This window comes from Chlorocebus sabaeus, chromosome 9, assembly GCF_047675955.1.
Source record: "Chlorocebus sabaeus isolate Y175 chromosome 9, mChlSab1.0.hap1, whole genome shotgun sequence".
Lineage (NCBI taxonomy): Eukaryota > Metazoa > Chordata > Mammalia > Primates > Cercopithecidae > Chlorocebus > Chlorocebus sabaeus.
Window position 1 is genome coordinate 69,111,651 of NC_132912.1, and position 25,164 is coordinate 69,136,814.

The 25,164-nt window shown below is 52.8% G+C and overlaps 1 protein-coding gene and 1 non-coding gene across 4 annotated transcripts in view; both read right to left on the minus strand.

Moving 5' to 3' along the window:
- SLC29A3 (solute carrier family 29 member 3) overlaps positions 1–25,164 on the minus strand; it is a 51,482-nt gene that overhangs the window by 14,685 nt on the left and 11,633 nt on the right. Inside the window, exon 3 of one of the 3 annotated variants that reach the window (XM_007963138.3) lies at positions 5,333–5,415. The exons of the other annotated variants lie outside the window; for them this stretch is intronic. Within the exon in view, the coding sequence (XP_007961329.2) occupies positions 5,333–5,415 (83 nt within the window). The remainder of the gene's footprint in view (positions 1–5,332; positions 5,416–25,164) is intronic. 3 annotated transcript variants of the gene reach the window in all.
- On the minus strand, positions 24,343–24,446 carry LOC119628224 (small nucleolar RNA U13). The gene has a single exon (XR_005244527.2). It is a non-coding gene; the product is annotated as a small nucleolar RNA U13 (small nucleolar RNA).

Genomic DNA, 25,164 nt, shown 5'->3' on the forward strand with positions numbered 1-25,164 from the left:
GTCAGCATCACCCCCTGGGAGAACATTCCTTCGCCTAGTCATCCTGGGGAGGTGGTCAGCCAGGTTGCCCATACCCACACCGACAGAGCCACAAACAACAGGCACGTGACGCAGCCTGGGGCAATCAGAGTGTTCCCTGCTCCTGGCCCCTGGGGTTGAGTTAGGAATTAGCACGTGACCCACACAGGGTCATTAAGTCTTCCCTGGGACTGCTACATGGAAGCTGTGGAGAGAAGCTTGCTGCTGAGACTGTGTCTGGGGCTGCTGGCTGCCATCTAGCCAGCTGTGTGGGGCGAGGCTAGACACGGAGGAAAAGCCATGCAGAGACACACAGAGCCCAGGGGGGGCGCAGAGGAGATCCCCTTGATCCAATGATGCCTAAAGGTGGACCTGCCTTTAATTTCCACTTAAAGAAAGAGGACATCTTTTTTGTGTCTCTGTTGTTCCTACTAAAAGTACCCACTAACACAAAGAGGTACATCAGGATTTCAAGCTGGGAATTACAGGGTCAGAAGCTACATCAATGCTGGGAGTGAAAGGTAAGTAACACCACCTAAGAGCAGCCTTCAACCAATGACTAGGGAAGTTGGTACACAAATACTCCAGCTCAGCTCCCTCCTGCTCAGCCATGCTCCGCACTGGCACTCCGAGATCCCCAGCAGGACTGTGTTCTTGTCCCTTCTGAGGGAGCTGACTTGATAAGGAATCCTCCGCTGACTGCCTTCCCTTTCCTGTCCCCATTCTGTATTCTCCCACCTTCACCTCCCATATAAACTACTCGCATTTGAATCCTTGTTTCAGGGCCTGATTGTGGGGAACCTTGCATTAAGATGCCCATGAAGACCTCACACTAACGCACATCTTCTCAAGGTCTGCAGGGGCTCTGGCCTGGACAGGAGCTGGTGGGCAGCCAGGTGGGCATCTGGACCCTTGGTGGCCCAGAGCATCTATCGTAAGAGTACAGCAGGGGCCCTGGAGGCCAGCAGTCAAGCCTTACCCCGATGCTCGAGGTGGTCCTACATACTGAGCCCTGTCACACAGTGTCCCCACCCTCTCCTAGCAGCTGGAGCTGTCCCATCCACTCCCAAGATAAGAGCCAGCAGGGCATGGAGCCTGAGTCAGGAGACCAGAGCCCTGCCCAGCTCTGTCATCTGCTTGCTGTGTAATCCCCGACAAATATTCAACCTCTTTGGGCCTCGGTCCCCTCATCTATAACAAGAAGCTAGACCAGATAATATTAAGGTCCCTAACAGCTAATGATTCTAAATCTGAAAAAAATTCAAGTGGAGAGAGGTTGGGAACAAATGCCAAGAAGTTTGAACCAGTTCCTTGGGGCAAGAAGGAGGCAAAGGCCAGGCTAGAGAGACGAGGCATGCTAAAAAGGCAGGGCCCTGCCTGTTCTCCCCCAGCACAGACACAGGACCTGGAGGCACTGGGTAAATATTTGCTGGATGTACAAATTGACAAGCAAGGGAGATCAGTAGCACCTGGGGGGCGGTTTCACGCTGGCCTGAACCTCCCAGCGACTGTCTGCTTCTTGATCCCTGCCACCTCAGCATGGCAGGAAGTTCGGCTGGAAACATCCGCCAGCCTGGGGAATGGCCTCTGCCTCTAACCGCCTCCTCATAGACAGAGCCAGGAAAAAGTCCAGCAGGAATGGTGCAGCATCACGGGAGCCCTCCTGTGTGCCTGTCGCCACAAGGTAGTAAGTTCCTTGAACAGGAAGGTTGTTTTGCAGAGAGCTGGGGAACTGCTTACTCAGGCACCCCCAGGGCAGGATGGGGAGGAATTAGAGAGGAGGAGGTCAATACCAAATGCATTCCAGAAACAATGCAGTGTGGAACGCTGTTCTGTCCCCTGCTCTGTCCCTCTATGCGGCCCTTCATCCTCACAGGTCTCCTTCCTGCTTGCTAATTATCTGCTGCATAAACCACTCTTGCCCAGAGCCTCCGTCCATGGGCTCCAGGGCTATTTTCAACATTCATCAAGCTTCACGAAACGTGCCAGGTGCAAGCCTGGTCCACAGGCACAAACGGAGGACACTGGCTTCCCTCTCTGCCACTTCCACCAGGGAAGAAGAGTGGCCCTGGGGACGGTGGTGCTCTTAGGGTCTTAGGAAAGTCTAGACTTTCAGTTACTCTGACATCTGGGGTTCTACTTGGAGACAGGGCATAGCCAAGAGGACAGCTCCAAGACCAAGACCCTGGGGCAGGTCTCAGTCCTGTGAAGACTCTTGGAGAGGCTGCCTCCAATACCCAGGTTGCCCGCCCCCGTACTCCCTGACTCGTGAGGGCTCAGGACCCCAGGGGACTGATTTCTTCATCAGTCTCCAAGATGTAAATCCTCCTCATAAGTATTTATCATGCTGCAGATTTAACATAATAAAACACTTGGCGATTACGGATAAGCCAGTCGAGAAAGCCAGGGTTCTCCAGGAGGGGAGAAGAGGAGACATTTCAATCTCACACATTAAATAAAAAACAGCTTAGCCCCAGACCATCTTCCCACAGCCTGGAAACAGATGAGGTTCCAGAGCGTGTTCCTGCACTGCCCTTGCCCCTCTCCTAGAGCCCAGGAGGAGCAAGGGCAGGACAGGGGTGGACTAATCCCCTCTGAGAATGTCCTGTAACTGCTGAGCCATCTGCCGGGACCCAATCTCGGAGGGCAGCTGGCCTGGGGGCCCACATCTCACTGGAGACAGACCCAGCCCTTCTTAACCACCCCCTTCCATCCCAGCAGCCTGAATCCTGGAGAGACAGGGCTCTCGCTAGAAGGATCTTGGGAGTGGCACTGGCTGCAGGGGCAGGGGTGAGTGCAAAGCTGGGGAACTAGGATGTAGGTGGCTCGGGGGTTCTAAGCACAGATGTAGGGTGAGAAGGTCCTGGTTCAGATCCTGACTCCTCCCTTTCATTCTAGCCGAGGTTGGAGTGCAGTGACGTGACCATAGCTCACTGCAGACTTGAACTCCTTGGCTCAAGCAATCCTCCTGCCTCAGCCTACGGAGTAGCTGGGGCTACATGCATGTGTCACCATGCCAGGCTAGTATTTTTTTTCTTTCTTCTTTTTTTTTTTTTTTTCTGTAGAAATAGCATTTTTCTGTAGTGCCCAGGGTGCTCTCAAACTCCTGGGCTCAAGCAATCCTCCTGACATGGCTTCCCAAAGTGCTGAGATTACAGGTTTGAGCCACTGCACTCCACCTGGCTCCATCCTTAATGGCCACATTCCCCTGGGCCAGTCACCTTCATGAGCCTGTTTTCCCATCTCAAAGCAGGGTCACAGCAGTTTCCCGCTCTTAGGCTGCCATGAGGGTTAAAGGAGATAATGCATCTGCAGGATATAATGCTCGGAAGTGCTAGGATTATTAGACAGCATTCTCTCAGGGCCCAGAGGCTGGACCTTCCCCGCTACTCCTGACCCATGGCCCAGGAGGACTTTCAGCCTGTGGGACCTCCGGACCACTGAAGAGGCAAGAGGCAGGCTCGGCTGCCCCATAGTGACCCTGTGGTCTCCTGACTTCCACCTAGAAAATGGGGCAATGTCATGGCCTCCCTCCTGGGTCACAGTGAAGCCTAAGGGACATGACAAGGGGTGACTGAGGCATTACACTCTTGCTATAGTTCACATGGTGATTCTGGAACTGGAAGGGGCTGGGAGCTCTCTCGAGACTATCTGTGCTGGACAAATAGCCCCATCCTCAGGGCTGGCCAAGTGAGTAGACAGAGAAAACCATGAGGGAGCCGAGGGTTCCCCCCACCACAGCTGTCTCCCCTCTTCCTTGCCTCCCGCTCCTGCCTGCACTGGCTCTCCACACACCCTCTCTCCTGTGAGGTGCAGCCGGTGCCCCTGCTCTGCCCTCCTCCACTATCCTCCTGGGGTGGGGTCTCTGCAGGCTGTGCCCCCTCTGCTAGGACACTGAATATGGCCCTAGGAAGGCAGGAGTGAGGCCCACAAAGGCCAGCTGGTTGGTAAGAGGGGCTGCAACACACCTCTCCTTCTCACTCTTCCAGACTACACTTTGGTTTGGAGAAGGGTGCAAATTCTTTGACCCTCCTTCCATTGGGAGGCGGGTTCTATGTCCCCTTGAAACGAAGTAGACTTTGTGACTGCCCAAACCAGTGAAGTGTGGCAAAAGTGACAGCACATGACTTCCGAGACCAGGCTGTAAAAACCACAGAGCCTCTCCCTTGCTCTCAGCCACTGGGTAAGTCGTCCTGTTACCCTGAGGCCAACGTGTGCGACTACATAGACAGAAGAGACAGAAAGAGAGGGGATATGAATGGCTCCAGCTCCAGCTGCCATCTGACTGCAGATGCAGGAGAGACTACGACAGCTGAGCCTTGATAACCCCCAGAACGTGAGAAGTACTCACGACTGCTATTGTTTTAAGCCATTATGCTTTGGGATCATATTATGTAACAGATAACTGCAATATCCCCATGGCATGATATGTTTGGAAAGACTGATCTACTCAGGCTCAGCATGTAAAAGACACTCGTGGTGCCCTCTCTCCTCCTGTACCCAGAGCAGACATCACTAATCAATCCCAGCACCCTCCCTGAAGCCAGACCTGCCTTAGAATCTTGTCCAGCTAGAGATCTGGCAGTCACTACAAATTGATTAGAACTGGGCAAAACAGATTTGCCATCAGTGACCTCAGGTTTTAGTAGGCCATGGTGAACAGGAGTCCAGGTTTCTGGACCACAACGTAGCCATTGATATCACTTAGCGGCAGCTTAGAAGAAATACAGGCAAAGTAGCTAGGGCTATTGTCCTTGTAAACTCAAAATGAGAATTTGAGCCAGCAAGTCACCCAAGGGGGGTCTATGGACATGCTAATTTGCCTAGCTAGCTCCTGAATAACTCCTTCCCAGGCACATCCAGATGGAGCCTCTCTTGGCCCTTACCATTACAATGTCAGAACTTCTGCATGAGCCTTCTTGGGAGTGGTTGACACATGAGCTGGTGTTACCAGCTTAGCACTGAACAGTCAGGTGACCCATTCTGGGCCAAGGGACTTGCAGACTGACAGACAGGATCCCTGAGAAGAAAAGGGAGGAAGATCCCAGTATCCTCACACACTTCCTACTGGCTGCTGCCACAATGTCACAGCGATGTCACAGCGTGTGGCTGGAGAGTGAAAGCCCAGCTCCCCAGGGGCATCAGCAGGGATCTGATCTGACTTCTCACTGTTCATGCACAAATCTGAGCTGCTGCCTCCTACTTGGGTGACCACCACTTAAGTAGGCAGAAAAAAAGCAGCTGCAGGCAAGAGGGGAGTAGAGGAGGCAGGAGGCCAAGGTGGAGGCCTGAGAGAGGGAGGAGAGCTGCCTACCTGTTGACAAGCAGGAAGTTGGCCACCAGGCACAGCATGGAGGGCACGGTGGAGGCAACGGCAAGGTAGCTCTCAAAGTAGTTCTGCAAGCACACAAGTGAGGAGGTGCTGTGGTCACTCGGGATGGAGGTGAACAGTCCCACCCAAGCAGAGACAGGGCCCCTCTCCGTGGGGCTTCTCCCCACTGTCTTCAGACACCCAGGAGCCGTGGGTGAACCCACCTCCAAACAAGGCCTCACCCCATCTCCAGCCTAAGACCACTCACTCAGCCACTCAACAAACAGCTGCCAATGTCAGCTGTACTAAGTGCTAGAGGCATAGGAAGGATAAGACGTCGGCCCTGTCCCCAGTGAGGCCCTTGGTGCTGTACAGCCTACACTTCTGCCCATGGACTGAGGCCACAGGGACAGAACTCAATGTACATCTGAAAAGAAAAGTTTGCCCTATCAGCCTTCTTGGCCCATCACCAAAATGCAAGACTACCCACGTTTTTAAGTTTTTAGTAGAGACAAGCTCTTGCTATGTTGCCCAGGCTGGTCTCAAACTCCTGAGTTCAAGTGATCCTCTTGCCTCAGCCCCGCAAAGTGCTGGGATTACAGGCATGAGGCACTGCTCACTTGGGTTTTCTTGTGACCCAACCATATTCTTGCTTTCTTGCCACCAAGTGAGACCTCTTAGAAATACACCAGGCCCTGCTGCCTACAGGGAAACTCTGTTCTCACTCTGGATTTGCTCTCTTAATAGAGCAGCTACAGAAGGTCAAAGCCGTTTGGGGGAGTAGCTCCTAGATTGGACAGAATGAGGAAAAAGGGCATTTTCCAGCAGCAGCTCAGGGGTGTGAGAGATAATTGTGCAAACACAGACAGATGAATCACCTGATTATGCTGTGCTGGAACTCGCAGCTAAAGCAGCTGTGTGGCAGTTATATGTGTCTGTGAAAACTCAAAGAATGTCCACTCATTAGGATGGACTGTACTGTGTGTGCATTATCTCTTAATATACCTATCTTTAAAAACAAAACAAGCCTGGGCATGGTGACTCATACTTGTAATCCCAGCATTTTGGGAGGCCAAGGTGGGAGGATAGCTTGAATCCAGGAGACAACCCTGGGCAAGTAGTGAGACTCTGTCTCTACAAAAAATAAAAAAAAAAAGTAGTCGGGCATGGTGGTGTGCACCTGTAAGTCCCAACTACTCAGAAGGCTGAGGCAGGGGGATTGCTGGAGCCCAGGAGTTCGAGGCTGCAGTGAGTACACCACTGCACTTCAGCCTGGGCAACAGAGTGAGACCCCATCTCTAAAAGATAAAAGAAAGAACGATGTCGTCATGGACCCCTTTGTGTCTGAAGCACAAGCCTTCCATAGTTCCCTTTGAAGCCTGCAGAGTGCTTTGTGGTCTTTGAAATCTGTGCCCTGAATATAAGGCTGTGGTGGCCTTGCAATTAAAATGATAATCGCAGCTAGTGAGGTCCGTCAACCATGAGCCTGAGAAATAGCCTTTGAGCTGCACCTCATTGTTCCTGCCCTGATGGGCTCAGTAGAGCCTGGACTGGTCTGGGGCAGTCAGTCAATTACATCTTGACACAGTGGCTGGGCATCTGAGGCTGGGAGAGCACTGGGTAGGAATGAAAGAAGAGAGGCCCTTAGGAGGAGAGGGCTGCAGATGGGGCTGTGACTGCCCCCAGCCTAAGCCCCTGGTGAGGCCCCTTCATCCAGTGGCTGCTCGATCTGTGTAATGCAGAATCTCTGATGACTTTTGTTTCTTCGAGCAGGCTCAGGTTTCCTGAATGAGAATTTTCCAGGTAACTGAATATGCCTGTTTGTTGATATTTAAGCAGAAAAATATATCATTTACTGTTGGAAAGCTTTTCGGATATTGACCACTGGATAAGACTCTGAGTCTCTTTCTGTTGTCTGGGCCCACTTCTCCGCCTTACAAAGAACTCAGAGAACAGACTTGAGGCCAGGCCATCATTCCACGAGTGCAGATCAGGAGATGGAGATGCACATGGTGACAGGAGCTGACTCAGCACATCCCATGGAATTTACAAAAACAAACCACTTAATTCCTGATGAAACACGTGGTGGGTTTTATTCAATTATTTGCTGCTTTCGCCTATAGGAAAAGTTCTAAAATGAGGTGTGGTGGCACGTGGCCCGTGATCCCTGCCCTCCTGGTGCTCATACCTGTGCAATGCCCTCCCCTGAGTGTGGATGAGACCTGTGGCTGCTTCCAACCAAGACACTAGAGCAAACATGATGGCATTACATAGGACTATAGTGCCCACCTTGTTGGACTCTTTTCCTCCCTTGCTGGATTTGGGGAGGCAAGTGGCCACGTTGGGGAACACTACCTGGCATAGAACCCCAAGTTGCTGAGGGCGGTCTCCAGCACTCTCCCCACTAGAAACTGAAGCTCTCAGGCCTGCAACCACTAGGAACTGAATTCTGCCAACAACTGGAGTGGACTTGGAAGTGACCCTTCTCCAGCTAAGCCTCAGAGGAGACTGTAGCTCTGGCTGACTGATTGCAGCCTTGTGCAAATTCAGGCAGGAGACCCAGCTCAGCTGTGCCTGGAATCCTGGCCCACAGAAACCCTGTAATTATAAATGCAGGTTGTTTTAAGCCACTCATTTGTAGTATTTTGCTAGGCAGCAATAGATTCCTAATTCATGAGGGTTTCTGATAGCTGGGTTCCTGCTAATCAGGGTTTTCCTGAATATTTCAGCCTTCCTGTTTCAATTTAAATGCAGTTCCTTGATGAAAACCAGGACAGTTGATCATGCTCCTTTCTTTGACCCCCCGAAGAGACAGGAAGAGCAGTGTGCTCACCCATGAGGGGCACAGAGGATGAGCACACCGGTCCCTGCAGCTCTTCCCCACCAAACTCTCAGCTGAAATTAGGGTTTTTGCAGGTGGCATGTGCTGATGTCAAGAAACTGGACTTAGTGGATGTTGCTCCAGACGGACTCACCCTGCCTGCCCCCTCAGGTTACTCACCTTGGTCCCCTGTCCAGAGCCATTGGTCCCATGGTCATAAAATCACTGCCACTGTTGCTGCCACTGCCACCAAAGGAGGAGCTGACCCCTACAGAGAGACCCCACACCCTGCCAGGCTGCACCAGTGGCTGAGGGGCGGGGGATGCTCCCCGGAAGATGGGGGAGTCAAGTCCCCTGAGACCCAGTTTTACCAATGAGAGGCAGGAACTGGAAGGAGCCCACGGATGGTTCGCCCACCTCTCCTCACCCCAGACTGGCTGCTCTGAATGTGGTGGCTCCACAAGGCTTCTCCAAGGTGTTCCGTGTGTGCTGCTGCAAAGCTGTGGCCACTCCAAAATACCATCGTCCCTTGTGTTTGCTCTCTCTGTCCCAGCCCTACTTTCCTTTCCCTCCCTCTTACTTCCCTGGACTGCACTCCCTGATGGAGCATTCCCACCAGCACTGCCTTCCTAAGAAACCTCCAGCGGCCGTCGAAGGTCACGTTCCACTCTTATTTATTTTGTAGCCGGGCAGCTGGCACGTCCCTCCTGGGTTCATCTCATTTGCTTTCAAGAGGTGTTGGGGCTATCTTCTCCCATTTTACTTAAGGAAATGTAAAGACATTTGAATACAGATCTAAACACACTGTGACTAGGATGGTAACAGGACTGCCCCCAAAGCAATCCATCCATCTAACCAGTGGGGGATTTTATGTACAGTAGTGTTTGGGGACCATTCACAGAGTTCACCTTCCACTGGGGCCTGATTCCTGAGAGCTCCCTCAAAAGTCTGTTTTGATTTGTTTTACCCCTGCAACCAACTCTACTTCTAGAGATGAGCACAGGGACCCAAAGGCCAGCTCCAGCCGTGGAGGAGTTGGGGGATGAGAATATCAGGGAGCTGGCAGTGGGGCCAGTGCGTATGATGGTGGAGGCTGAGCTTTGCACAACTCCAGGGGCACCAGACCTGTAGGCTGTGATAGGAATGGTGTCACTCAGAATTATGCCATAGCAGCTCTGTTTACATAGCCAGTTAAAACACTGGAGGCCTGGGGGTCAATGGGGGCCTTATAGAACCAGAGGTGAAAGGCTGGGTGTGACTAAGCAAGAAGGCAGGGCTGGAATGCAGGTGGATTCAGGGCAAACACCTTAGGAGGTGACGGGCCTCCCAAGCAGGCTTCTCTGCCCCAGCAGGAAGGCCCCGGGCAGGAGACCCTTAGACTGGTGAGTAATCCCACGGTGCTCAGCCCTGGCTGGGTACCCACTGTCTGTGCAGGTCAGCGCCTCTTCCTGTTTTCACCTGTCCCTTTGTTTGCTGAAGAGGTGTCAAGCCCATACACCAGTGCTGTGCTGGCAGCTGGGTGGATACAACGGAGGAGCTGTGGCACCTGCATGCCCTCGGGGAGGTGGGTACAAGCCTGGAGCTGGAGTACAACAGATACAAGGTGTTGGGGGGCATGGAAGGAGGGGCTCTGGGGGGCTTCCACCAGTGCCATCTTGGACGGTGGCTGGAAAGATTGGGGGAAGCATGTCAGACAGATATGGGAGGTACAGGTGCCAGTGAGGAGAGAAACATTCCCAACAGGACGGAACAGCTGGCACAAAAGCATGAACGGATGCTTCCCCACCACTGAGGATGCCAGTGCAGCTCATCTGTTGAAAGCAACTTCTGAGGCTTCCTCAGCATCGACAACCTCTCCTGAGCTGAAGCAAACCACACTGTGTTGTCCATCCCATCCACAGGAGGGCTGGCAGAACCTCAGGCAGCCACAGCACTCACCCCCAGAGCGCTCGTGGCAGACAGGCCCATCAGTCACCTCTGAATTCTCAAACCCACGTCGGGGAGGCCCAGCTCTGAGGAACAGAGGGATAGCTGTGCTCCTTGAATGTGAGATCTCATCTTCCTGTGTGCCACTATCTCCCTAGCGTTATCCGTGCCCTGCAATGACCTGGAGCTCAGGCAGGGTGGGGGACTTAACATCTAGCCTCTGCTAGTAATTGCACCAAAGTCAGGTAACCCAGGTGGGGAAGTGGGAGCTCTGCAGAACGCCAGGGAACTCTGACATGCAAGCAGCACAGCTTCCAGAGGGCCTGCACAGACCCCAGCCCATGTGCTCTTACACAGCCCGGGAGGGCGAGGCAGGGCTGGAATCACTCCCATTTTACAGATGAGCAGCCTAAGGCTCACAGAGGCGGAGGAATTTCCCAGAGGTACACAGAGGCCCACACCCGGGAGTGCTGGTGGCAGCATCTTTTGCTACAGAGCAGGGCAGGGACCGGGGCCGGGGGGGTGCGTATTTATCATCCCCCTACAAATGCATAAGCTGCTCTAGCTGAGGCTGCCTGTCTCCTGGAGGCACAAGCCCAAACACTACCACTGGGGTCGCGGCGCATCGCCAGGAAGCCTCAGAGGCCGGGCCTGGCAGCCACGTGCCTTCCCCGCAGCAAGCAGGGATGTGAGACACGTTCCTCTCAGGGTGGGCAATGTCTTTATTCTATCTGGCCCTAAGGCAGGTGACCTGCCCAAGCCAGCAAAGAGACAGAGTCTCGCTCTGTCGCTCAGGCTGGAGTGCAGTGGCATGATCCTGGCTCACTGCAACCTCCGCCTCCTGGGTTCAAGCGATTCTCCTACCTCAACCTCCCGAGTAGCTGGGATTACAGGTGTGCACTACCACACCCAGCTAATTTTGTATTTTTAGTAGAGACAGGGTTTCACCGTGTTAGCCAGGATGATCTCGAACTCCCGACCTCAGGTGATATACCTGCCTCAGCCTCCCAAAGTGTTGGGATTACAGGTGTTGAGCCATGGTGCCCGGCCAGGGTTTGATTTCTTTCTCCTCTTTTTGCAGTGGTAGACAAGAGTAAAGGAATGCATTAGCTAATCTTTTCTCTCAAACCCCACTGCTCATTCCCCTCAGCATTTCCAGAGGTCTGTGGGTCTTTGTAGTGCTAAAAAGAAAAGAAAAGAAAAAAAAAAACGATTAAGAGAAAAGCCCCCACCTCTGTCAGTTACCCGAAATGGACGGACATGGTTGGCAGCTAAGCAAAGACCATGTTAAAGAGTGCCTGTGGGTGGGCGGCACGGGGCAGGCTTCCAAGCTCTCGCCTTACTCTGCAACCCCTAAAAACAGCCCCAGTGGGCATGGGGCCTCAACCAGACAGGCCCAGGGTGGGCATGGGGGCTCCTCACCCAGACTGTGGACAGGCCCTGGCCCAGGGGTGCCAGGTGCCAGGGTCCCCCCATATGGCGGGTGAATGTGGATAAGCCACTGCCGGCCTGGGCAGGGGGGTGCTTGAGTCACTTGCTCTGGTGAGAAGGAAACTCATTTTCATTCGCTACACTCTGACCCAGTTTGCGAACACCAGGAAAGGGGAGAGACGCTCTTCAAACACAATTTAAAAGCCCACCAGAGCCAGCTGGCCAGATGTGAGGCCCATTTTATGACAGGGCACATTTCCTCTCCTCCAGCACGCTGAGAGGCTCCGTGCTAAGCGTCTCTTCTGGAAGAATTTAATTCCGGGCTCAGAGTCCAGGTAAAGAGGTTTCTTCGGGCAGGGAGGCCCCGAAATGAGCCCGTTTATCTCTGGCAGACCCTGGTTAAGCTTTCTCTCCTCTGAATGCCATTATGGGCACTTTGAAATAAGTGCAGCAAATTAGTCACGAGCTGCGGCAGACTTGGTGTCCGTGCTGCTGAGCGGCTTCTGCAAAGGAGCTTTGTGTAGCCCCCACCTCCAGAAAGCAGCAGCAGAGGCAGCTGGGCTCCTGCCGGGCGAGGAAAAGCGATTCAAGCCTGGGGGTGGCAGCTCAAGGCAGCAGAGCGTTACCTGGATCACAGGGGCATGAAATTAGCAGCAGCGAGCAGGTTGGAGCCAAGAATAGTTTGCCATTGCAAACTTGCTGCTTTCGGATAGCTGAATTCTGCAGCCTAGGATGTTGTAGGGGAGGTGCCCTTGCCCTGGGCATCAGCCCAGATCATTCCTGAGCAAACTGAGGTGAGCAGAGGGCAGACATCCCCATAAGGGGTGGGGCTGGTGTCCTTTCTGCCACTTCCAAGGCCCTGTGTTTGGAGCACTGGCCCAGGAAAGTTAATGGGTGTGTGGCCAAGGGCAGGGACCAGCTGGGAGGGCTGGCTGGGCAGGGAAGGGGGGCAATGCCTGCTCCAGGGGCCAGGCAGGAGGCTAGACACAGCCAGGCTGAATGGAGAGGCCAGAGACCCAAGGGAAGGACGAATCTGGGGTCAGAATCAGACAGGTAAGCTCTGGAAAATGCTGGCAGACAGACAAAGCCACTGTGGCCACCCTAAGGAAGAGGGTCCCCATCTGACCCTTGTATACAGCCCTCCCTCCTTTGGTCTCCCAGGATAGCGCCAGGCCTGGGCTCACTGTAAATCCTGCTCTCTCAGCACCCAGGGGCTCTTCCCAGCCTCCAATCCTTTCTCACGCCTCCTTGGGAATCCTGGCCGGAAGATGAGCAAAGTTCCTGTCTTCTGGAATGAGCTTCCCCGCCTTCCTCCCCGCGGTGTGTGCAAGGCTTTCTGGAGCACACCTCCTCTCTACTCTGCAAGAAGGGCTCTTCCTCCAGCCTAAGCTGACTTCCCGGAGACTCACACATGAACCCCACCTTTCTTGCCTGCATTTTCTCTCTTTCCCTCAGGGCTGCTTGTTCCTTTCTCTGCTGGCCAAGAGGCTCTCTTAGGTCTCCCTTTAGGTAAAAACAAACAAACAAAAAACACTTTGACTCTGTTGCCGCCAGGTTTTTTTTTTGAGACGGAGTCTCGCTCTGTCACCCAGGCTGGAGTGCAGTGGCCGGATCTCAGCTCACTGCAAGCTCCGCCTCCCGGGTTCACGCCATTCTCCTGCCTCAGCCTCCCGAGTAGCTGGGACTACAGACGCCCGCCACCTCCCCTGGCTAATTTGTTTTGTATTTTAGTAGAGACGGGGTTTCACCATGTTAGCTAGGATGGTCTTGATCTCCTGACCTCGTGATCCGCCCGTCTCGGCCTCCCAAAGTGCTGGGATTACAGGCTTGAGCCACCGCGCCCATGCTGCCACTGCCAGCCGTGTCCCTCCCAGCTGCCCTGGGGAAACATTTCCTCTAAGGGTCCTCAGTGTCCTCCTCGCAGCCCACCTGTAACCAAGGCCTGGTCTTGTTCCTCACACTCCAGACACTACATGCTACCTTGTCTAGAGGGGGCTGAATTCATGCCCCAAAATTCATGTCTACCCAGAACCTCAGGATGTGACTTATCTGGACATAGGGTCTTTGCAGATGTGCTTAATTAAGAGGAGATCCTACTGGAGGAGGAATGACCCCTCAATCCACAGTAGATGGGAAAAGAGGGAAGGACACACAGACACACAGGCAGAGGCTGCGTGAAGACAGAGCCACAGACTGTAGTGATGCTGCCATGAGTCAAAAAATGCCAAAGAAGCAGCAAGGAAACGTTATTCCCTAGAGCCTTGCTTTTCAGCTACCCAGTTTGTGGTACTTGGTGAAGACACGCACAAGAAACTAATGCAATGTCCTTCCAGCACTCCTCTCCTCCAAATTCACAAGGCCACACCCATTCCCGCCTCCACCACACTTCCTCATCATCTCCGTCCACCTGTGGCTCCCTCCACCACCCCGAGGTGCCCCCTGAGCTCCATCCTTCATTTTCTGACCTCCTTTTGTTAAGGGTGAGGCTGGTGGTAGGAGAAGCTCACCTCCCCTGGCTTCATGACCTCTACCCACACATCCGTCTCTTCCTCCAGAACAACTGCTTAGGGGTCCTGCTGAGCCCAAACCCCAAGCTCCTCAAATCAAAGGTCTTCAAGAGAAGACTCCCAAGTAGCCCCTCCAAAGGGCCCATGGTCATCCTCCTTTTCTTAGCCCCTCCTCACAGCTTCCTTGGTTTCTCCTTCACCCTCACCCCAATCACATCTACTGGTCCCGTCTCCACATCACCTGACTATGGCTCACACGTCCACCCAGTCTCCCTTTGGGTTCTAGCCTCTCCCCCAGGCATCCCCTCCACGCCTTTGCTCAAGCTCCTCCCTGGGCCTGGCCACCTTTAGCCTACACGCCTTATCAATCAGCCTCCCTGTGACTGCTACTGCTACGCCGCCTCCTCCTCGCAGCCTCGCCTCCAGGCCCCTCGTGCACTTTGCTGCACTGTCCCCTCGCTTGGCTCCTTTTCAGGAAACCTTGGGGGCTCCACTTGGAGAAATAATGGGGTATGTGGAGGCGAGGGTGGCTGAGGGCCGATTCGGGGGTGGTCTCAGGCAGCTGCCTAAAGAGAGGTTTTGTTTTCGAAGGTACTGGGGAGCTCTGGGGGCTTCTCAATGCCAAACAGTATGGGGGGCAGTGCTGGGCGTAGAGGGAATCACCTGGCAGAAATGGGTGGAGGGAGCAGATGGCAAGAAGCAGGTGGCAGTGGTTAATTTACCCATTCATCTATTCACTCACTAAAGGTGAAAGGCGGTTGACCTTCTAGAGCTCATTCACTCATTCAACAAACGATGGCCAAGCACCTTGTATGTGCCCAATGTGTTCTAGGGGCTGGGGATGCCAGTGTCCTAGTAAAGGAGGCACAAAAAAGAAAAGAAAAGAAAAAAAAAAGAGTCAACAGCAAGTGTTGGGGAGAAAGACTGCAAATTAGGATAAATGCAATAAAACTAAAACACAAATAATTGGCTAATCTAGAGCCTGGACAGAGAGAACAGGGTATGGCTGACCCTGAGTCAGGAATAAGCTTGATGTGTTCAAGCCTCCACAGGGGTGAGCTGGAGTATGGATGGGGATGGGGAAAGGGGGGATGAGGCTGGGGCCCAGGCAGGCCCAGGTGTCCAGACTGTGGTGCAGGTGCGTTGCAGGACCACAGGGCACACTCAGGCGATGGCGGTTCTTCCTCCTCCCTCTCTCCTCTCCACAAATACTCACAGATGAATTCATCCTTCTGCAAATATTTACTGAGCTCACTAAATGTTGTAGACATAGGAGATTCAGCTCAAGTTCCTGCCTTTATGGAACTGCCATCTAGTCAAAGAGACGGCCAGCAAATGCATAAACGAATAGATAATAGGCCAGGCAGTGGTCAGTGATACGAAGACAAATTCAGCAGGGTAGGTACCTCTGTAATAGATCACAGAACTGGGAAAGAGCCATAAGGGAGTGTTCCCAGTCCAGAGGTTGGCAACAGGCTACCCCTGGGCCAAGTCTGCCCTCTTCCTTTGTGTGAACACTGGAGTGCAATCGGCCTTCAGTCAGCCCATTTGTTTATGTGTTGTCAAGCGCAGCTTTCACTCTGCAAGGGCAGAGCTGAGGTTGCAAACAGAGACTGTGGGGCCCACAAAGCCTAAAATACGAACCATCTAGCCCTTTGCAGGAAAAGTTTCTGGATCCCAATCTACAGTCTAATATCTTCATTTCTCAAACGAGGACATGGTCTCAAGTCACCCAGCAAGTTTGAAACACAGTCAGAAACAGAAGCCAGCTCTCCTGAATCCAGAGTCTTTCTGCCAGGCAGAGTGAGCAAGAAAGATGGAAACCTCATTTCTATCTACCCTTATATCCTGCCTCGGCCAAGCCTTCATGAGGCCCCCTAGTAAGGGGCAAGCTGACTGCTTTGATTCTTTTCCCTTTTATTCCCCCCATGTACTCCCAGGCTGGAACCTGAATAGGCAGAGTAAGGGCTCAGAAACCGAGGGGTCAGAGAAACAGGGAACCTCACGGATCCATGCACGAGTGACCTCAAGCTCCCTGAGGATGAGCTGATTGGAGGCTCGGCCACTGCTGATGCTCGGGCCGGCCAGTCTTTCCTCTTCTGCAGCCTGACTTCTGCCATGTGATAGGGAAAAGAGGAAGAAGGCCTTTCAAGAAAACTCTCCACCTACCCACGCAGCCCTCGCCTGACCGGGGAGGCTTCTGCATCCCCCAGAGGGTCCCGTGCATCAGTGTCACGAGGCTGATGACCAGGCACAAGGGCCATGCCCTGTGACCTGCTGGTAATGAGGAGGTGGTCTGGGGGTGCTCCAGCCTCTCTCTGTAGTAGAAAACATTAGGGACCATCAGGAAGAGAGAGCCCTTAGCCAACCCCTGGCAGGCACTTCCTCAACAACAGACCGCTCCCGCCTTGGGGAGGCCGTTTCTCTTTGGAGGTGCATGTGGGCAGAAACCACAGGCTGCTCTAGGCCTCAGGTGCCTGCATGCAGACAGGCACAGACGCGCACAGAAGCACAGGCAGTGAGGACCTGCAAGAGGCCAGCAAGGAGGCCCCAGGCACCCAGTGCCGCAGACCCCTCCCAGGCTCCCTGCCTGTGTCGAAAGCGCTGGGCTCCTCAGTGCAGACTCTAATTTAGGTTCCGCTATCTGGACACTTGTGATGATCAATCATGTTAAAGAGACACTTGAGCACTTAAGGTCCGGGCCATCTTCTAATTTGTCCAGGAAATCGCCTCTGGATTTTAAGGATATCTGTAGGAAGAAATAAAATTGAAGGCAGAGAGGGAGCAGTCGATAGCCCGGAGGGCAAGGGAGCATAGCGCAGGTGGGGAAAAAGGGGTCGTGAGCACTTAGGGAGAAAATAAGAAAAGAACTAGAGAAGCTGAGGCTACCAAAGGCAAGACTGACAGTGTTTCAAACTAGGCTTTTTTTTTCCCCCTCTGTAGGACGCAGCAAGAGCTAAAAACAAGAAAAAGCCATCACAGGTGTATTATTTATTCGGAATGGCACGCTGGCTGGGCCCGCAGTTAGAATCAGAGGGTGGACAAGGGGATTTTAAAAAATGACTCACTTTGGTTCTAATTTTTAAAAATGGTTTAGAGCAGTCATCCACGCCAGCCGAAGCAACTGGCAGCCACTCACGCACACCCAGAGGCAGAAAGCCTGAAGCCCCCCGCATCCTGCCTGACCTCAGACTCCCCATCTCCTTTCCTAGGATGACAAAGCTCAGGCAAAATCCCACTTTAATACGCGGGAGGAGGGGTGTTGTACCCTTCTCCACTCTTGGGAATTCTGCTCTTAAAAAGTGGATTACTGGTACGGTGCAGTGGCTCACGCCTGTAATCCCAGCACTTTGAGAGGCCAAGGTGGGCGGATCACTTGAGGTCAGGAGTTCAAGACCAACCTGGCCAACATGGTGAAACCCTATCTCTACTAAAAATACAAAAATTAGCCAGGCATGGTAGCAGGCTCCTGTAATCCCAGCTACTCAGGAGGCTGAGGCAGGAGAATTGCTTGAACCTGGGAGGCGGAGTGAACCCAGGAGCCGAGATCGCGCCACTTCACTCCAGCCTGGGCGATACAGTGAGACTCTGTCTCAAAAAAAAAAAAAAAAAAAAGAAAAGAAAAAGAAAAAAAGAATAAAAGAGGATTGCCAAAGGGAGTCTAAACATTGTTTCCATTTGGAGAGAGATCTGAGTAACACTAAAATGGGTCTGCAGGAACACCACCTGGCACAAAGGAGAGACTCCTGAATACCTGTTCCCCTGGCCAGCTGGCATCAGGACCACCTGGCAACAATGCCCAGGCCTCACCCGGGGAGATAAAGTCATCACAGAAAGGTCCAGGAATCCAGGTATTTTCCAAATGTCCCAGGAAATCTGATACTGATTCAGGTACCCTGGGCTGCGGCCCCCATTCTGGTCTTATTAGCTATGTGACACTAACGAGTTACTGTCTCTACTTTCCTCCTCTGTAGAATGAGGACATGCCACATCCTCATAGATGGCTACAAAGTTAGGGGGAAACAGGCAGAGCAGGTTGTTCAAAGTTTAATGAGTTGTTGCACAGCTCATTATAGAATATGAAATCCATTTGATGGGTCACGACCAGAATTTTATTTTATTCTATTTAATCCTTTGTTGCCCTCTTTCTTACTAAAGGTGAGTGAGCTGTCTGCATCTTTTTCTGGGACCCTTCTCTGTGCACCCGAGCCCTCTGGCCTGCTCATGGACCTCGCTCAGGTAAGCTCCCTCTTCTACATCACGCGTTTTCCCTTCTCTGCTGGATCATTTGCTTCTGCACACAAACTCCCTGCTATGTCTCTCGTATTAAAAATAAAAGAACAGAACATTCTTCCCCTTCTGAATCACAGTTCCCTGCAGCTTGTACCTCATTGTCCTGCTCCCATTTAAAGCAAAATTCCTTGAGTTTGCTGTCTCCTCTGCCTCTCCCCCCATCCTCCACAATGCTGCTCCCCAAGGTCACCATGAACCTACACAAGGTCAAATGCTCCATCCTCATCCTGCAAGGCTTACAACTAGCACTGCCATTGTTGATCACTTGCTCCTCCTTGAAACTGCAGTCAGAGTGGAGTTTCCTTTTTTTAAGTACAGATGCAGCTTCATGAAACTGTTTTCTGCATTATAGATACAAAGGTCTTGCCAGGTGAGATAGCCATCATGCTCAAAAAAATTTTGAAAATGCTGATATAAAGCACTGGGGTTAAGATCATAAATACATGGGTTGACAGGGCCCCAGTCTGAGTCCCAGTTGTCACTTACTTTGTACCTGGGGGCAAATGACTTAAACTTTTTCAACCTTGGTTTCCTTCTCTGTATAAAGGGCATAATAAACCTATGTCTTCGGACTCTAAAAAAAAAAAAAAACAACCCAACAAAACAAAAACAAAAAAAACATGGGAAAACAAACAAACAAACTTCTAGCACACGGTAGATTGCTTAATAAATATTGCTGAGTTAATGAATGAATTTGTACCCTTAGCAATGCCTGGCACATGGTAAGAGTTTAGTAAAGGTAGTGAATGTTGGGATTTAGCAAAGTCCTCACACAGCGGCCACCACCTTATAAGGCATGCCATAACTGTCAGGACTTTCCACCCTACCTGTGTCTGCAGCGTTACGTAAATGCTGCCAGGTGGGTCTGTGGGCAGAAGGCCCAGGGGCCACAGAGCCTGTCCCCAACCCACACAGTAGGTAAGGGCACTGCTAGACTAGAGTCCCTCTGTTGCCAAATCTGGGTTCCTCCCAGCTACCTTGTGGTCCTATGAGACAGGACTAATCCACCTTTCACCCAGCTATGGAGCCTTTACCAAACAGTTGTCTTATGACTCTTAAACCTCTGGGAACAGGGAGCCTCCACTCCCTGATACAGCACAGAGAGGTTACCCAGCTGGGTCAGGGCCTCAGGACTGCCTCTCTTCTGCTCTCCAGTTTCACTTGCTCTTGCTTTGTGCCACCCCAGGTGTAGGATGCCCACATTGAGCCCAGTTGGCCCTATCACTCCTTTTCCAGGAGCCTGGGAAATTGGAAGGAAGAGGAGGGTGGCTGTGGAGCCCCCATCTCCTAACTACAGCCCTTGGCCCCCTGGCCCAGCAAAGGGGAGCATTACCAAGAGAAAGGGTAAAGGCTCCTCCAGGGGCCGCCACTGGTTGGCGTGGAACTGTGGGCTCGCGGGTGCAGCTCAAGCCCAGGGCATTTCCGTTAGACAAGCACCGAACCCTCCAACCACCTACATTTGTAGGGAGTCCCATGAGGAACCCCATACTCTAAGGTAGACTAGGCCACCTCCTTGCACTTCCCGCAGGATGGTGGCCCTAATTCTCCAAGGGGGAAACTGTCCCCTTCACTGCTAGGTTTGACAACTTGACTTGCATGGCAGGAAGTTCTCCCAGAAGGCTCACCTAAGTCTCTCATGATGTAGCCTTTGCTTGTTTAATGGGTTAATGGGTACTCTAGTGGAGGCAGAGGACAGCTGCTTCTTCCCCCTATGTGGTAACGTTTTACTTGAATCATAGTCCTTTTTGTTTTGAGACTGGGGTTTCACTATGTTGCCAAGTCTGGTCACGAACTCCTAGGCTCAAGCTCACTGTTCTGTTCTCCCATCTCAGCCTCCTGAGTAGCTGGGACTACAGGTACACACCACCATGCCTGGCCTGGATCATGGTTATCTGGCTACACATTAGCCTTATCTGGAGAACTTAAAACGCTTGTGCCCAGGCCCCTCAGAAGGAATTAGAATTGGGTGAGTGGAACACGTGGGATGTGGGGTATTTTCTTTTCTGTTCTTTTCTCTTTTGAGACAGATTCTTGCTCTGTTGCCCAGGCTGGAGTGCACTGGCATGATCTCGGTTCACTGCAGCCTCTGCCTTCCAGGTTCCAGTGATTCTCCTGCCTCAGCCTCCTGGGTAGCTGGGATTACAGGCGCACGCCGGTGGGGTATTTTCTAAAAGCTTCCCAGGTGATCCCAATGTGCAGCAAGGGCTGAGAGCGCCAAGGTAGACAGATAGCTTGGAGAACACGCTGGTTATAAGCATGGGCTCTGCAGTTCTATCACTTGCTAGCAAGTGACCGTGGGTCAGTGGCCTAAAGTCTGTGAGCCTTGATTTCATTTGGCAACTGGGATGACAGTACCTAACTCACCAGGATGTCATGTGGAAGGAAGATGGCAGGTCAAGTGGGAGGTGGGTACAGGCTGCACGGCAGGGACTTGGTAACCTCTGATAACCTGTCCTCCAGCTTCCTCTTCTCCACATAAGCTCATCCTGCTTCCTTTGAACACTTCCTCCTTGGACTAGGAGGTCCGCACTTCAAGGGCAGATCAGCCTTGCTGCTTTGCAGGGCTGAGAGACTGGACCAGAACTAAGGGACTGGAAATAAGGGGAGGCGATGCCCTATGTCCCCTACTTGCTGAACCAGGACAACCTGGCTACCTTCCCTATGGCAGGAACCCCACTTCATGTCTATGCCAACACACCTGAAAGATCAGAACTCCTTTACTGGTAGCCACTGTGACTCCCAGAGCTTCTTCTGCTCCCTTGCAGAGCCACGGCATCACTCCCATGGATTGGGTTGTGGAGCCTTCCTTCTCAGCCTTATGATAACTAATGTGACAAATATTTATGTGCTATTATGTGTTGGGTGCCATGCCAGGTGTGCCAGGGGCACAGGATGTAAAGTAAGAGAGTTTTATTCACTGGCGGGGGAGGCCTCCTCATCTGTCATGGTGGATGATAACAGTTCCTGACCTACAGGGGTGCTGTGGGGCTGCATGAGATAATGCAGGCAAAGTGCTGAGAGCCGCGGCTCCCACCCAGCCAGCGCTCGGTCTCCGTGAGCTATAGGGCAGGATGTGATGGGGAAGTATGATGCTGCTCTGAAGACCCAGACGTGGAGCCCCTAACTCAGAGAGGTGGCTTCAGGGGACGTGCCCGGAGACGAGATGATTCTGTCTCCTGCCTCACCCCCGGGACTGAGTGGTGGGGTGCCTCCTGGTCAGATGGGGAGATGGACAGGGGCATCAGTAGAGTGCCTGGCCCAGGTCCCAGCCCTGCTGACACCAAGTCGGGCTGTAGGTCCCACCCATGACCTGGCCGTGTCCTGCAGTCCCTCAGAGAGGAGTCCCTGGGCAGACCGAGGTACACAGGAAGGAAGGTGTGGAGAGTGACTGTGGGGGCCTTGCAACAAGGAATGGCCAAGAGAAGGTGCAGACACTCTTCTCTCCGGTGCAGTAAGTGGGGCTTGTTCAGCTCACTGTTCTGTTCTAGGCCAAGGGCAGCCAATACAGGCCTGCAGGAGAGCCTGGGGAAGGGTGAGGAGGCCCCACAGGGCAGGGGATGGCTTACAACCCCAGAGCTGGGGAGGACCTCCAGCTAAACAGGTCAGGTGGGGAAGGGAGAAGGGATGCTGGGTCCAGGACCCAGGGGTAGAACACAGGCACCTGTGGTTTCAGGCTGGAAAAGGAGGCCAGACCAAGGGCAGGCTCTCCAAAGGAAGGAAGATGGTGTTTGGTGGAGTCAAAGTGTGGGGGGTGGGGGGTGGGGCATCTCCAGGATATACCCTACATACCACTCTCTGAGTATGAATGAGTCTGTAATCATCTATCCACCTCAATGCCCCATAAAATTCTCTATAGCTCTTTCTAGCTGTGTGATCTCAGGCAGGTTACCTAGCCTCTCTGAGCCTCTGGTTTTTGTCTTAAGAAAAGGGTTACAAAGACTTGCATTGCAGGGCTAATGAGAAACAGCACATGCAATACCCCTGCCAGCATGGTGGGCCCAGAGTCGGGCTCAGGCAATGCCAGCTGTTGCAGGCCCCTGTGCCATCTTTTCTTATCAATTCTTCCTCATTTATGCTCTAATTTTGTTTGGCCCTGGGCCAGCAGGCCTGTGATAGATTTATTGGAGGTTCTTACTCCAGAGAATAGAGACAGGAGGGCAGAGTGAGCAGGATACTAAGGCATCCCCACATTTGTCCAGGCAGAAGGAAATGAGCCCACTGACCTTGAAAGTGACATAATTTGGGGGAGGGGGTGTCTGGGTAAACCCTCCTCCTGGGTCTTGCTCCCCATCAAATGGTATTCATCCCCAGAAAATGTTCAAAGGAAAGTACAGGAAAGAATAAACATCTAGACCCACAGCTAACTGAGTTGCAGGTGGTGGCTAGAGACAGGACCATTTGACTCTCCTCCTCCTTCCCCCAAAGTGGCCGTCAGGTGACAGGGCAGACAGGCAGCCTCTCGAAGGGAAATCAGGAAGAGAGGAAGAAAGAGCTGGGGAGGTGGGTGGCTGGGATGAGGAATGAGGCAAAGAAAAATGGCCCGCAAAATGCAGAAACGCCCCAGCATGCTCGCTTCCCAAACCCGGCCCATGAATCGAGGGGTGACAGGTCTCTCATCTCCGATGCCAAGAGCCAGGAGCTCCGGGCAGCCGCAGGTACTACATCTGCACCTGCCAGCAGTTGGAGAGAGGCCATAAAGCATCGTTGCAGGGCTCAGAATGCCAAGTGCCTGCAGCTGGGAAGGGATCGCCTCGCGGTGAAAGCAGTACACAGGGCGAGGGCTGCTCCCAGAGCCAAGCCTGGGCACCCCTCCCTCCAGAGGCTGCTTGATCCTGGGGGCCTGGTGGTGGACAGAGGAGGGGCAGGGCAGGTGCACACGCAATCTAGCTCTGTGCCGGCCGAGACAGGCAGGGACCTTCTGGAGGAAGCCCAGTAGGCCAGGTGATTTACTGCGGCTGGCAGAAAGCTGGGACATCGGAGTCACTGGTAAATAAAAGTGGATTGTAAAGCACCCGGGCTAAGCCTGCGCCTGTGGAAATGCACCAGGGCTGCAGACAGCTTAGAAGCATGGGCCCCATCCCCCAAACGATCATCACAATCATAGTTTATACAGCACTTCGGATAGGCGTGCCAGGCCTGTTCTAACTGCTTTTTAACACGTATTAATATACTTAATCCTCACAACAGCCCTAAGAAGTTGGTGGTAGTATTAAAATATCTTCCTTTAACATACCAGAAAGATGGCCGGGTGTGGTGGCTCATGCCTGTAATCCCAGCACTTTGGGAGGCCGAGGCGGGTGGATCTCTTGAACCCAGGAGTTTGAGACCAGCCTGGGCAACATAGTGAGACTCTGTGCCTACCACAAATACAAAAAAATTGGCCAGGCATGGTGGCGTGCGCCTGTAGTCTCAGTTACTCAGGAGGCTGAGGCAAGAGCACCACTTGAGCCCAGGGAGGTCGAGGCTGCAGTGAGGCTTGACTGTGCCACTACACTCCAGCCTGGGTGACAGTGTAAGACTGTCTCAAAAAAAAAAAAAAAAGTACTAATACAGTCCAGAAACATGAGGCAGCATGGAGAGGTCACACAGCCAAGCCCTGTCCAGTGCACCACAAACCCTACTGTGCCCTTCAGTCACCCGAAGGGCTCGGCAGCTCACAGGCCCTGTCTCAATGGGCCTCGGGTGGGCGGGAGACCGCATCACTAACAAGCTCCCAGGTGAGGCTGCTGGTCTGAGGACCACACCTTGAGTCGAGAGGCTGTAAACTACTCTGCTGCCTTCCTGTGGCACTTCCTCAGCCTTAGAAATGGTTTATATCCCATTGCTCTGGCCTCGGGAGGCATCTATGAGTTGCTCAGTTAACAGAAAAGGCCCTCACAGGTGTCAGATGTGTCAGATCATGGGGGGAGTTGAGGGGTAGAGGAGGGGAGTGTGGAAGTGTGAAGTTGTAAGCATATCACTGTCTACACGCCAGCTCAGGCTAATCTAATCAGAATCCCTGGGGCATGGCCCACACTGGTATTTTTATTCCTTTTCATTGGACAGGTAATGTGCCAATGACACAACAAGGTTTGAGGGAGGCCCAGCTCACACATGTGCATGGAAACCCAGTCATCACGTTCATGAACTACAAAAGGACCATGAACTGGTGTTTTTTTAAGAAGCTCCCTGGGTGATCCACATGTGTAGCCGCAGTGAGTCCTTGAGATGGACAACAGGGATGCCTCCCTCGCTATGGCAGATTCATGCCTATAAAACCGAGAATAGCTCCTTGGGGCGAGGCCGAGGATTTCCTTCTGGGGAGCAGTGATGAGCCACCTTCTGGGCCACTGGAAGGTGCGGCTGGGGTCTGCTAGCATACCTCCTTCTTGTTTCTGAAGCAGCCCTAGAGAAGAAGGGCACAGCTGGGCAGCTGGCAACATCCCATCTTGGCATTTGTCGGAGAAGTCCTTGCCTCCCCACGCTCTCACGTGACAGCAGACACCAGCCTGGGTTAGCTGTGGAAACGGAGGCTCCTGACCAAGACTCTCCTTGACCAAACTTTCGTCAGGTTCCTCTGAGCCGCATCCTCGACCTTGGCCCCAACCCCAGTCCTGACTTCTGCCTGCCCAACCCAGTCTTAGCCAAGAATCTTGCCAAGTCAGATTAGCCAGCATGCCCCTGAGGAGAGAAGCCATTTCTCTTACTGTCTCCTGTCTCTGAAGAGGAGAAACGAAAAGTTGAAAAACAACAGGAATGAAGTCAGTGGCAAGACCAGCCGGTGCCGCTAATGACCAGGCCTGGGGTTAAAAGATTAACCCCCCACTCTAACCACATGTGCTCTCAATCTATCACAACCCTTTCACATGGAACCCCCT